General features: G+C 34.1%; 1 protein-coding gene across 1 annotated transcript; it reads right to left on the bottom strand.

The window, feature by feature from the left end:
- Positions 1–2,871: 2,871 nt before the first annotated feature.
- Positions 2,872–12,234, bottom strand: LOC306863798 (excitatory amino acid transporter 1-like; the record flags this gene model as incomplete). Its single annotated transcript, XM_079407349.1, has 11 exons — positions 2,872–3,085; positions 3,564–3,698; positions 3,789–3,983; positions 4,065–4,298; positions 4,592–4,863; positions 6,010–6,052; positions 6,318–6,522; positions 9,126–9,263; positions 9,500–9,733; positions 10,509–10,542; positions 12,025–12,234. 11 exons carry the CDS (start codon positions 12,232–12,234, stop codon positions 2,872–2,874), a joined length of 1,914 nt encoding a protein of 637 aa, XP_079263475.1.
- Positions 12,235–15,310: the final 3,076 nt, after the last annotated feature.

Here is a 15,310-nt window from a genome sequence, read left to right on the forward strand (position 1 = left end):
CGCTTTTGCTTTCTGGTATTCAATAAATGTGTATAAATACCGTGAAGGCTTATAAGGAAAATGCATTTTATTTATTTGAGGCAAGACATTACAGCAAAACCATTGTTTTTGAACGCACTAGTCAGGTTTTGTGATGTTTTTCTTTCATAACAAGCGAAAAGAAAACATCCAAAATACACATAAAGTGTTTTTGTTATTACATTGGATTTGTTCTCGTCTGTAGATTTCGATTACAATACAATAAAGGACGTTTTCTCATTTTTTGTTTTCATGCATTGAGCCAGACATCACTTCTGTAGCGCTTACATGAATATTTTGGTTCATATAGCATTCTCCTGATTTATATAAACTTTTTTATTTATTTATTTTATAATTAAAAAATAAACCTGGGTTTAAGTACATTTCAGATTTCTGTTCTGTCAAATATGCAAATTAGTGTTTTTTAATTAGATAATGCATACTTTGCTTATTTAAACATAATGCAAAATTTAATTTATTAGTGTAGGCTACTGCAATTATTTAACTGGGGATGTATGGTGATATCTATTAGTAACAATTTTAACCCTATTCAACTACTATCAGAAAAATGGTTGACCTAAAATAATTGATTAAATTAAGATTTTTTTTTTAATAACGTAGCTATTACACGGATATTTGACAATAATTTTGAACCAATGTGTTTTTGTTCAGATAGGCTACTAGGATGCCAGCTCAACTGCGCCTTCTCACGGTACTACACAAAAAAATGGACGTTATGTTAGACATAATAAGGGATAGTTGTCACAATGAACAATAAATATGACTTCTGTAACTTCGGTATAGGCACATACCTTAAACTCGTGACTATTAAACATTTGCACCTGGAAAAACGATGCTTTGTGCACCTACTGACCTTTTGTGACAACATACCCCAACATACCTGCAACTAAATAACATTTACATGCTTTGTGGCATAATTTAGACAGTAAAACGATAATAGAAAAGCAAAAATGTACAGCCATTGGCCAACAATTACAATAAATTAAATGCATTTATATTGGAATTTTAGTTTTGAGGACAGAATTCTCAAAAATATTCTAATATAGGAGGGTTTTGAACTAGATGCAGAAAACAAGCATTTGTGTAATTGGACATTTTTAACTTTCTTTGAATGTAGTGCTTTTGTTGCCTGAAGAAAATCATTGACCACTGGATGGCAGCATAAGTCCATTTAGAATGATCCACTAGGTAAGAAATGTTTTTGTTATGTTGTGACGTACGGGTATAGGCCTATGTTTAAGGATATAGGTATAAGTCTGTCTTGGTGTTTTGAACATATTTATATATAATAATTATATCCCTCATTATATTAATTAGGCTAATTCTTCAATATCATAGCAGTTTGTTGAAAACTACTCATCTATCATCAATAAAACAAAAATTTCCACACAATGCATCGCCACTCTCCATTTTATTCAAAACTATATTTAACACACAACATCCGTATGCTCTTTATTCTATAGTTCTAATCAACCATTTAGCTTTTTATGGACTTGACAGGAAATATACAGCAACATGAAAAAAACTAAGCATTTTAAAAAAGGCAAACAAATATAAGATCACAGTTTCCAGCCGAGTACATGTGAGTCCAACCTGTGTCTATAGCATGTCTTCAAAAGATTTACAGTTTTCAAAATGACTCAGTTCTGTATGTCATTGCAACCGTAGGACTGTAAACATTCAGTCCATTTTCCTACAATTAATAATCAGTAGCAGCTACATATTATTTCTATTTATAATTAATGTCAGCAAATGGCAATAAAAGGGTCAGTGGATGAACTATAGCAGAATAAAAACCAATAAACAAATCTCATAAATGCATAAGAATGTGTGTTCAGTTAGAATTTAGCTGCTGAGAAAACTCAAATATCTGCTGTAACAGCTGCTGAAACACTCAGTCTTCTCATACATAAAGATGTGTAAAGCAGCTAAACATCATTTTCTTTTGATATTTACAGTTTGACATATTTTATAATCCATTTTTTAGATGCTCACTTTATATGAGGAGCCCAAAAGTATTTAATCTTGGAATCCTGCCCATGTCATACTCAACTTTTTCATTAAACAAAGCGTAATGAGCTTCTGTCTGTTCATCAGATGAATAATTTACTAACATTCATTTCTGCTTAAAATCAGTTCTGTGTACTGTCATGACCCTGTCCATTTTAACACTCTTAAGGTTTAAATCTTGCTGCTTGTATTCTAGCACATGTAACAAATGCTGATCACCAACATACCAGTGCCCTCCACATAGATTCACATTTCAGATAATTATTAAAATAACGAAAAAGCGATACAAAAAAATGATTATCATATATTTTTGTCAAGGTAAAACTCTCCTGCCAAATCAATTTAACAATCGGTATGAGCTGCAGACAGGAGACAAAGCACAAGAACAAAATTACAGTAAAAGGTCAAAAGAAGTTTGAAAATGAAATATTCAAAAACAAACCTAAAATATTTGGACACTTAATCAACACTTCAAGAATGTATGAATTTTATTGCACAGACAGCAAAATAGCAAACCAAGCAGCAGCTTGGGGCTTTTTTCAGACATTTCTGTGAATGCCTGAAGATAAGTGTAGTTCATATTCTAATTATGAACATTATTCCAAGTTTGACAACCAGAAAGTGTCCAAATGCTTAAATACCATGCTTATCCTAAATTTATTTGAAATAAATGCCATTTAGTTTGATATTTTCTCATTAGAAGCAAGGAAATTCTTATATTTTTATGTGTATCTTAAGTGTTCATATATTTTTAGGGCTACTGTACATATACAAAACGCAAACACACACAAAATCCTTGGTTGGGGGTTGATTATGCATTTTCTACATCTTGGTCTCGCTGTCTCGTGGTTTCTCATTCTCATATTCGTTCTCCTGAGGGATCATCTGATAAGCTTTCTTCTTTACTTCATTCTCTTCTAGCACTGAGCTCCCCAACTCCACATCGCTGTTCTGAAGCTCATCTTTGGACAGGAACTCTATGATTCCAGCTCCTATAGAATCTCCCAGGACGTTAGTTGTTGTGCGAAGTCGATCACTGGAAGTGCAAAGGAAAAGTGAATAAAATAGGAAATGAAGAACCTATTTATTGAGACTGTAAATATCAGCGATACTTGTTTAATTGTCAAAAAGTTTCCTACTTTCATCTCAGTTTTCATCCTAGTTTAAAAAGAGGCTCTTTTAGCTGTGTAACTTGTGGGGATCTATCTGGAATGATTAATTTGGCCAACCTAATTACGTTTCTATGTTAAAACCAATTGAATTACATGAAATTCACAGAAAAAAAATGGAGCAAGTCTCATGGGAACTCATCAAAGTGTGTCACCTGGGTAGATAATGGGAAAAAAAAAAAAATATGAAGGGAGTCCCAAATAAGAGGAAAGATAAAGTGCCAAACGCAGTCACTTTTCATTCTTGTTTTGCCTTATTTTGCAAAATACTTCAATAAATATATTTCTGTACCGTTATTTCCTTTCAAACCAAATCAAGTCAAGATTCCATAAACGGTCACTCACAGGAACCAATCAACTGCAATGATGAGGGTGATGTCATCGGTTGGGAGTCCGACAGAGGTCAGCACAATCACCATTGTGACCAGACCAGCCTGAGGGATTCCGGCCGCCCCAATACTTGCAGCAGTCGCTGTGATACTGTATTATTAAAAAGAATATCAATCACGCTTAGAATCTTCATACAGTTTTCTTAATCAATTATTTATAGTATATTTCAAAATAACCCACCTAATTGTTATGATCTGCCCAAAGTTCATCTCCATGTTGTTGACTTGGGCGATAAAAATGGCTGCCAGGGCCTCATACAGCGCTGTTCCATCCATGTTTATTGTGGCTCCAACAGGCAGCACGAATCGAGTCACGCGTTTGTCGACTTTGTTATTCTCCTCAAGGCATTTGAAGGTAACCGGAAGAGTGGCTGAGCTGGGAGATTACAAAAATATGAACAAGTTAAATGAGAGTAAAATATTCCAGATTTCAGCAGCTTGACATTGTTGGACTTACCTGGAAGAGGTACCAAGAGCCGTGATGAGGGCCTGCAGCAAACCCGTGATGAAGATGAAGGGGTTCTTCCGAGTGATGACGAAGTACAATGTCGGTAGAACGATCATGCCGTGTATCATGAGGCCGATTATCACTGTAATCGTATACATGCCGAGCTGACCGCCCATTTCAGTGATGTCATCCATCTCCACGATTTTTCCAGCAATCAGAAAGAGGATACCAATAGGTGCATACCTGGGAATAGGGTATGGTGTTTAAAGATGCATTAACCTCCGTTCAGGTTCTGTTTTATTTTAAACTAGACAACCAAACAGTGGAAAAGAACCTGATTCAGATTAAGGTTTCCCAAAAGGACAAGCAACGAAAATGTAGTTATTCTTGAGGATGATTTTTGTTATTCGAAACAAAACAAGTCATCCTCATGAATGAAATTCCAATAAATAAATACCAATAAATTCTAGAAAATATTTATTGTGGTTTTGAAATGATAATGGTTAATATTTAAATATGTGTCTGGAATCACTCACCACATAATAATAGCAACAAGTCGCATGATGACCTCGTTGAGGGAGTCGAAGAAGTCTCTGAGAGCCTGTCCCTGTTCCTTCATATTCCCAATGATCAAGCCGAAGCACAGTGAAAACACCACCAGCCCGAGGGCATTAACCCCGTTGGTGGTGCCCGGGAGAGGGATCACTTCCTCTTGGGCAATCTCCTGGGTGGCGTTAGTTAGGTTGAATATCGAATCGTTCACGATCACCTTCACGTAAATGACCCTCTTGCCATATTGGGTCTTGAACTACAGGAGGAAGTAAAAAAAAAAGCAAGAATCTGATCAATCCAGTTTGTGTTATTCTGATGTAGGGATTTGGATTGCTAGAAACGTTCTACAGAAAGACTCTTTTTAATATTTGTAGAATATGTTTTTTTTAGATCTGGTTGACTACAGGGTGTCCCTGCGGAGTGTGTCCGGACAGACTGTGAGCCACCGTCAGGCTCTTCAGTGTCATTATCTTGCCATTTCTGTCCCATTATATCTGACTGTGGCACCATTACAGCTCTGCCAAAGCTCTCAGCCGGTCCAAACACAGCTGTGGGTCGAACGCAAGCCAGACTCTCAAAATGCTAAATGGAAAATGTCTATTCCTTACACGCTAAGTTAACTAGCTTGGGCCAGCAGGAGAAGAAATGAAACGTTGTCAAGACTTGTGAGCAGTATTGGTACAATTATAAATTCAAGGCCTCCCAAAAAAACATTTTGGATCCAAGTGTGATAAATTTGAAGTTTTTGTCCTTTGAGATGTCAACAAGTCTCATCAAATCTAATGATAAATTGACTTCCTTCTGAACAGGGAAACATATTAGAATATCACACCAAACTGCTTGTGAACTTTATTAGCCAAAAATATTAGATATCTATGACTATCTTGGCAGTTAAGTAGTTAATAATTAAGGAATTACTTTGAATAACCCAATAAAACAAACGTTTTTAACTTCTGCTATGGTGCACCACACGTTTGTAAATTTTTACCCTCAGAAAAAAATAAAATAAATGTAATCTGTTGGTGAGTACATTTATTTTTAAAGCTTTTTTTGTTACAATTTAGAGTTACGTGAAAATAATACATTATATACATTATTACCATTTTATATGCAATTGATTCAATGTTTTTTTTCTTTTTCTCTTTTTAAAATATTTTTTTATTTTATTGTTTTTTATCTTGTTTTAGTTTTTTTTGCCAAGAAACAACATTGTGTTTAGTATTAAATTAAATTTTTATTATAATAATGATGATTTTAGCCAAGAAAATGTAATCCTTTTTTTTTTTTTTTTTCATAATGTGTGCAACAGAGAGAGATAGTATTTATAAATATTTATGATTATCTAAGATGTATTTAATTTATTTATTTTTTAATAATAGGATCATGTGAAAAACATTCTCACCTGTTGAGTGCAGGCCTGAACCAGATTAGGAGGAAACATGTTTCTGCAAAAGAGTGTATATAATGAATAAAATCACTGGTTCATATCAGTATTTTGGAGTAAAGGTCATTGCACACTGAGTACGGAATTTTTGCACGTAAAAAATAAATACGACCTTACGTTGTGTCAATCACGTTTACTTTTGTTCAGGTTCGATTTTCTGCGTTTTCGCATCCGTAGCATGCATTTTGATAAGAAAGAATGGCGAATACGAAAAAACAGACTCGGTGTGCAATGACCTTAAGCGATGCACTACACCTGTCCATTACCTGATGAGGTCGAGGAAGGCATCGGCTGGGCTGATCTGCTCGATCTTCTGCTGTTTAGTGAATTCATCTTTTGAGCCTTTGCCCGGGTGAATAATCAGAACCATAATGATGCCGATAAACACTGCGATGAAGGTGGTGGTCATATAGTACATGACTGCACGCATGCCCATCTTTCCAGAGGCGTGACTGTCCAATGCTGCCATGCCTAGACAGAATGAATTAGAATTTAGCATTTCTTTCTATGAGAATGAACCAAAATCACATTTGAATAAATACATGATTACACGTCCCATCATTGCTGAAAAGCCCAGGTCTTGTACCAAGATTTTAATACAAAAATCTCACCAGAATTTGTACAAACATGAAGATATGTGGTGGTTGTGAATGATTTATGACTTAATCTTCACTTAGCTCAAAAGTACTATATCCCTTGACTTTAAAAGTCTCTTAGGATTAATTGCAATCATTGTGGAAGTCAATGGAGCAAAAAGGCTTTGACTTGCCAAAACAAATTAAGGTTTGAATTTTGAACAAGACAGGGGCCTTTTTGCAGCCCCGATCCCCAGAATAGAAATAGAAAGCAGCCATTGTTTGGTCCTCTCGTCCTCCTGGGGGCCCAAACTTCAGCATCTTTTAAAGTTCAGCCTCTCACTTCACAATTTCTTCTGTTCATACTCCATCTTTCTCAGCCATACTCTCACTCTTTTGATCTGCATTTGTTCATCTCTCTCACTCTCGGGCAGGACTGGGAAATTCCTCCACCTGCCCGTGTTTCAGCAGTCATGCCACCCTCTCTATGTCTCCACAGCAACAGCAAACAGTCTCCCAATGCACTTGTATCAAACTAAAGAAATGACCCATTTTGTGCAGTTACAAAGAAGTGAATAAACAAAACAGCCCCCTCTCACACCCAAGTGTGCCACAATTATAGACTAAATTGCCCAACAAATAATTATAATAAAAATGTAATACTAGCATCTGAATAATGATAATAATAACTATTATTATCATTGTTATTACTACCCAATTATAGTTTGTTTAGTTATATAAAAAAATAAAAAAATTAGTCTGAACGAAGTTTTCTCATTCTTCTATTTGTATGAAGTGAAGCAGCAGGGGTGGGAGGGGCTGAACTCGTCTTTACAACCTCTGCCTCATTCTCACTGCCACTTTTAATAGAAGCACAAAGAGGTCACTGTCTACAAACCAGAAAACGGTGCCCAGAGTAATGCTATGCTTCACAGAGGCACAGCTGTAACACCTGTTTCCTTGATGGTTTGCTTTTTCATTATAAGCAGATCTGACAGTAAAATTCTCAGGGCCTGGGATAAAATTTTTATAGGTAGATCCCATCAGCTCACACTCAATGAGCAGCTAGACTATTGAGGAACACATTGGACCTTCTTAACCCTCTGGTGCTCTTCGGTCACTTTTCACCAAATTTTGTTTTAAAAAGTTTTGAATTTTTAAAAATCACAGCTTCATCGGGATGGTACAAAACTTGGTGACTTTTATGGCATTTGGAATGTGAGCACACACAAAAAAATCGAGGGCTTGATTCGAGCAGGCTAAGTGGTCGTGAAAAAAATAGTCACATCTGTGGTCTTCGGTCACAAATGACTGACCAGGAAATTAATGGGAAACTGACAAAAACACAAAAAATCTGCAAATGATTGTGTGTACAATCTACAAATCTGCCACAATGCAGAAAAAGTACACAGCAATGATGGGGGGGACACTCTAAAACATCAAGAGTGCAAAACCAACACATCCACTCACACACACTCACGGACATACACACACACACACACAATTATTATATAAACACACACACACACACATGAACTGGTGAACACACAATTATACATATTCAAATAAATTGGTATGGCTATTACCAAATACCAAACTGAAATAAGAGGTTGAAATCAGATCAGACCCAGAAGGATTAAGCTCTGATATAACATTCCTGTTCATTTTTCTTACATTTTTGTGGAATGTTAATGTTTTGTGTAACAAAATGCTTTCTCTGTGTTCAGGTTTGACTGTAGTAATAATAATGAAAAAACTGACGCTTAAAATCAACATTTCAAACTCCCCCAAAATCTAAACCTTTACAAAAAGTTGTCTTTGAAAATGTCAAAATATATCTCCAAACCCACAACTTCATAAAAATAAGTATTTATGTCTAAAAACTATTTATAGGCCTTTTATATAAAGCTATATGGGAATCTATGGGCTAAGCCATGGAATTGTAGTTTTTCTTATTTTACTCCCACTAGATGGCACTAATCTGGCTTGAAAAATTGGATTTTAAAGGCATTGTCTCTATTTTAACATGAAATATTGCCATAATTGAAAAGTAATAGAAAATATTTGGGGAAAAAAGTATTATTTTTAATGGGAAAAATTTATCATAATTATTGCATAAATATTAATTAGTACCATGAAATTCTCTCAAAACACAAAAGAAAAAATATTAAACAAAAATATGTTACTTTGATTTTACTGGGGGGAAAAAAGTTAAATTTTAAGTGTCCGGTCACTTTTGACCATGAAGACCACAAGTGTGACTCCCAAATAAGGAGCACCAGAGGGTTAATCACATGGCCTGGGACAATGTCCAGTTGCTCCACCCCTTTTTCTTCTATACTTTCCATTAAGCGTTAAGATTTCCGGTTAAGACTTAAGACTTAAGTTCCCAGTTATTGCTGTAGATCGCTGTAACATATTTGATTTTAAATCTGCAGTCAAACTGTTGCATGCTACATTTCTGGCTAAAAAAAAAATCAAAACAATAAAATATCATACCTGTAATCAAACTTGAGACTAGAAGGGGAAGCACTAGCATCTGCAGCATACGCATCAATAGTTCACCAGGAAAGGAGAAATACTTCACTTCTCTGTATGACATTTTATATGACCTCAGAGCAAAACCCAGCGTGATACCTGAAAAAGAAGAAACAAAATGTGTTGAAAACTCTTTTCTGTCATAAATCAAAAGGCATCCATTGTCAAAGGGCTTTTTAGCTTTACAGCAAACTGGTGGTAGGTTGTTAGGTTGTACAGTAGATTTGACCAAGACACTAACTTCAGCTTAGATGACTTCTTTAGATGGTTAGAACAAATATCATACTTGAAAACTTCCTGAATGAATATAATTTTGCTAAACCGGGAGCACTGACCAAAGACCACAGCTCCAACGGTGAAGAGCACAAAAGCATTTCTTCTCAGAAAGCTCTTCACGTCATCTTTAGTGATGTCTTCCACTTTCTTCCTCGCCTTTAGGGAACGCAGGTGAATTCCCTCTCGGATCTGCTGCATACGATTGCGCGACCGTGGCTTCTCCCCAGTGCTTTTGGTCATGCTGGCGGTGTCACTCAACACACTCCGATCAAACAAGCTGGCCAAAAGAGACCCTGTACACAAGAAGAAGAAAAAATGAGACAAACTCTAGCACAATCTAGCACACCCACTGATCTAAATCCCAAATCCTTGACTTAAAATGGGAAAGACGGCAAAAAATAATGGAAAACCAAAATGCAACCTAAAAAAATGTGCAGTAGTGTAATTCATTGGAAACAATTAGTGAGCATACATAATTATAAGCATATTTTAAAATATATGATATATGCAAGTAAATTCCATGTAAATGGCAGCTTTTTTTACTGAAATAAAACTCTGTATATATTTATAATTTAAACTATATAACATGCAATTAAATTACTGGAATAAAAAAATTTATAAATATTTGAAATATATGAAATTACATTTTATGTAAATAATTTTTTTATTACTGAAAACTACAAAAAAAGAAATATATTCATACACGTTTTAAATATATATATGGAATTATATTATGCAAATTAAAGCTTTTTATTACTTTTTGTTACTATACATATAAAATAAAAATTTTATAGGCAATTAAATTATATAATATATGCAATTAAATTTCATTTTTTTATTCTACAAAGGAAAAATTAATTCATAAGACCTACAGTTATTTGATCTTGTACCTTGTTGCTGAGGTCCAACAATTAAGTGTGAACCGCATAAATCTCTCTGTGTATTTAAATTCTACAGAATGCAAATACTGTCATTTATAATTAATCTGATTTCAAGGTAAATGGTACTAAAAAAAGAAGAAAAAAAGCTCCATAGCTACAAGTAGCTGAGAGAAGAAGAGCTGCTTACCTGCTTCCAGAGAGCTCTTGTGCTGAGAGATGCCCTGAGTGATCAGAGTTAGTCAGTCTGTGCTGGGAATTTAATAACCTTCCACCAGTAAGAAGCTCCTGATGCTCAGGATCTCTGAAGGGGAGGAGCATGTTAACTCCAAATAGGAGATGCGCAAGACACTTCAAAGGGGGGCCCAGTGGTGGTACAGTACATGATGTAATGGTAGGGGGGGTTCTTGCTCGATTCTCACTTTAAAATAAATGAAACTGTTAGAATATACCAACCAATTAAAAAAAAATCAGTTCAGTTTCAAAGGCTAGTTAACGTCACTCCAAGGCTAATTTTGTACAAATGTTGTCAACCTTCCAAGCTTCCTTTGAGGGCATATGTGAGGTGAACCCAGTCGTGTTTCTGTGACATCCAACGCTAAGCATTCAGAACTCACATCGTGTTTGACATTTAATCCTGAAAGACGGTTTCAATGGTTGAGAACGAACTCGAAGCGAGGAATAGCGCTCTCGGCAGGTCTTTGGACTATTCAGATGACACTCGTGATGGGCCAGACTTCCTGTGGGGTGAGTTGTTTCACACACTCACCTCTCCCACAGGCCCCTCAACCAGACCTTCCCTCATTCAGTGTGTGAACCGCTCACGTCCCAGGAGGTGACGTCACCGCCAGGAGTGATTTAAACCAATTAAAGCTTGTATTCATCGTGCGCATATCAGGTGACAAAATATTTTGGACATATTTTATTCTTTTGGATTTCATAGTGTAGCAAATTTAACAACAGGGCAACAAATATAAATAAAAGAACATTCATATTTTAAACCCAATTGCCTTAAAATATTTTACTTTATTTTATTGGACAATAAATATAAAAATAGGGTGACAAATAACCTATAAAATATTTTGGACACGATTTCCATCAAATATTTAGTTTTATTTTATTTTATATAAAAGTAAGGCCTGTAAGATTTTTCAATATTTTTTAAAGAAGTCTCTTATGCTGAGCAAGGCTGTAGTTATTTAATCAAAAATATAGTAAAAACTAATAATAACAGTAATAACTGTTGTCTATTTTGATGTATTTTAAAATGTAAAATACTCCTGAGATACGAAGCTGAATTTTCAGCATAATTACTTCAGTCTTCAGTGTCACATGATCCTTCAGAAATCATATCCCCAGTCGGTGCTTAATAATCATATCTATATTTATATATATTAATACTTTTATATATTAATTTTTATATTAATATTTTGGTGGAAACTGTTATGCATTTTTTCAGGATTTATAATGAATAGACATGTAAATATTTTGCAACATTATAAATGCTAAATTAATTTCATGCATCTTTGATGAATAAAAGCATTCTTTTTGAATGGTAGTGTAGTTGCTTTTGCAACGTTTGCGATATTGTGTATTTTAGCTGGTCTGGAATGTTGACCAATCAGCATCCAGGGCTGAAACGATCCATTTTATGATGTCATTTTTATTGGATTGCTCATTGACCCAGAGGCATATGAAGGTTTTACATGTATCTCCAGGCCTGAGTTCATGTGAATGATGTTATGATGTAGGCCTAGATCTCTGTCCTTTCTCAGAGTAAGTTGGTCCTCTTCACTGGGCTCTTGGAATGTCTCTGCTTTTGTCCGGTCTCTGTGAGAGTAATCATAAACAGTGCTCGCCTTGAATGTGTAATTTGGACCAAACACTTCCAGACCAGTAACCCCCCTCTTCCTCATCACCCACCCGTTCTCTCTCTCTCACTTCCCAGCAGACAAAAGAAATGAAGCACAAAAGACGCTTTCAGCCTTCTGCTTACAGTTGTGAGGGAGAGCATTTGAAGACTGGTAGATTTTGGGGAAGCAGGGCAGTTGGGTGAGTGCACTGGGTTCCCAGAACTTGTTGAGTCTGAGAGTTTGGATGGAATAGAGCCGCAGCGCCCGAAGGTATTGGTTTTACAGTCTATATGAAACAGCTGAACTCACTCAAAACATCTGATAGCACTCGTTTCATGCACATTTTCCTCTGATGTTCAACCATCAACTGCCAGTGAAAAACTATAACGGCCATCTTTCATTTCTAAATTATTATTATAAATATTTTTAAAGAAGATTTTGTGAATAAATTTGTTCCAAAATTTATTTATTTATTTAAAAAAATACAAATATACACATATTTTATTTCATAATCGGTGATTTAATGGAATTTATTTAACTATTAAGTTAACAAAATTTCTTTCTTGGAGATCCTGCATTCATTTATTAATTACTATTTTGTTTAATTAAATAATATAATGTTTTATACATTTTCTTTAAATAAATGCAAATATTTTATTTCATAAATGTTATTTTAATTAATGTATTTCTCTATTTATTTATATTTGCATTTAATGCATTTTAATAAAAATATTTATTTTAGAAATGTTTATTTTATTAGTAAAAACAAATCTTGGTGTTCCTGAGTCTCTACAATTTGTTCTAAAAAATCCTCTAAAATTCTTTTAAAATGTTAAATTAAACAAAATACAATTTGTCAGGATCTAATCAAACCTTGGTATTACTGGTGAACTACAAGAAATGATTGTAGAAACTATTGATATACAGTAAGAGCTAGTATTGTTTCTATATCTGTCTGAAGGTCTACATGGTAGATGTGTGAGACCTACTGTGTCTTTACTCAGAAGAAACACATCCCAATTTGTTCTCCATTCAGTCGCATAACGAAAATCTATAGATGTTTTCTTTTTAAAAGTATTTTAAAACACCATTTTATTCACCATTAGACGAAATAAGTTGGCTATAATCTATCCCCGTCATAAGATAAAAGTGTCAGGATGACAGAAAGAAGGGTTTTCCAGCATCTCTGCGTTGAGGGGCTTTTAGAGACCCACTGTGATGAGCAAACTCAGTGTGTCTGCCGGCATCAATGGCTTATCACCCAGCAACCATTCAAGCCATTAGCAGAGATTCTGCTCATTCCCCATGCATTCAGCAGGTCTACAGGGATGCCGCTTTGTGCAAAGAGGCTCTTTGCCCTCACAAAACAAAACTTCATATAGAACAAAACACCAGATAATCAAAATGGAAGCAGGAAGAAAATAATCCATATATGTCACTGTGTCTTTATTTATGAGAGTTTTATGCAAAATACTTGCTCAAAGAGTTGGTTCTGTGGTAGAATGTGTTTACAGTTTTACAGTAATTAATGCCATTTAATTTGGATTTTGAATTCATTTGGAAAAAAAATAGTTTGCATTATTCTTTCTGTCTTGAAAACAAAATTAATTTTGTAATTAATTAAATACATTTTCTGTTCTTTATTATTTATTTAAAACTAATTTAATTAGAATACATTTAAGAAATTTTATTTTATAATGGTATAAATGTTATTTCTAATCTTAATTAAATAAAAATGTATTTTCTCTACTATCCAAGGCCATCATCTGAATATACACTGATCCAAAAAATGAATAATCTTTAGCATAATATTTTATTTTCCAGAGAACAAACTAGATTAAAATGAATATTTTCTATATTATATTTTTTATTCTTTAAATTAAATCTAATAGTATAATTTTAGACTAAATGTTTTTAAATAAATGTTATTTAATTTTAATGAAATTATAAAAAATGCACATTTTCCCTAACCCTATCTGAGGCCAGTTAATATCTGAATATACACAATCACAAAAATTATTCATTTTGAATAATACTTTATCCTCCTTAGAACAAACTACAATAACTCAAATTTAACTACATGTTAATTTATTTAAATATATGTTATTGCAAATTTATTTGAATTCTTATTTATTTTAATGTTATTTTTGTGTTTAAATAAAAATGTCTTTTCTCCACTATCTGAAGCCAATTAATATCGAAATATATACAGATCCAAAAAATGAATAATTTAATAAAACTTTACACTTCTGAAATCAAACTAGATTAACTAAATATAAATACATTTAAATGTTTTATTTATTTATTTTAAGACAAATATTTTATTTCAGAAATGTTTTTATTTATTTTATTTTTAAATTGAATGAAATTAACACTTTTTTTCTTGGAGCTCCTGTGGTTCATTCAAAGAGGGCAAAAAGGAATTTCCAAGCCTGTAATTCTGGTGAACTTGAGTGGACATTTCCCTCTTCACATGACCTCCCGATGACCTCTCTGTGACCATGAGCAATCACTCCCCCATAACCATATTCACACCACCATGTTGTTCAAAGAAAGAAAATCACTCTGAAAGCTTGGAGCTGCCTGTTTTTTCAAGGCTGTTTGGGGGGACAGAATCAAAAGGAAACAAAAGACCCTTCCGAGTTCACACACTTGGGAGTGGTTCAGCAGCCAGTCACAAAAGGAACTAAAGACGTTAACGGCACTAATATGAAGCAGATCCATCTTAATGAAGTCAAATTTGCTTAAAAAGAACCTTAAGTGATGATTTTTCCATTATCTTAAACAGGAAACGTTCATATTGTTCTGACAAAGGTACTTCATTCTTTCATTAATATTAATAGAATGTTCTAAATCTTTCTGAACGTATTAACTTTCACTTTTAAATGTTACTTGTTTCAGATCCTTCCATTCAAAAGTAACATTGACATTTTTTGTTAAAAATAGGCTAAAGTTATGTTACATCACCTCTTAAAAGTTTTATACAAAAGTAGCCAATATGGAAGCCCGTTTCTTCTACAGAATTTAAAAAAAAAAAAATCAAAAAGGTAATTGCGAATTTTTATCTGATAATTCTGAGTTTATACCTCACAATTCGGACTTTGTTTCTCTCACCTCCGAATTGCGACTTTCCTAGCCA

This window comes from Barbus barbus (genome assembly GCF_936440315.1).
Source record: "Barbus barbus genome assembly, chromosome: 45".
Classification (NCBI taxonomy): domain Eukaryota; kingdom Metazoa; phylum Chordata; class Actinopteri; order Cypriniformes; family Cyprinidae; genus Barbus; species Barbus barbus.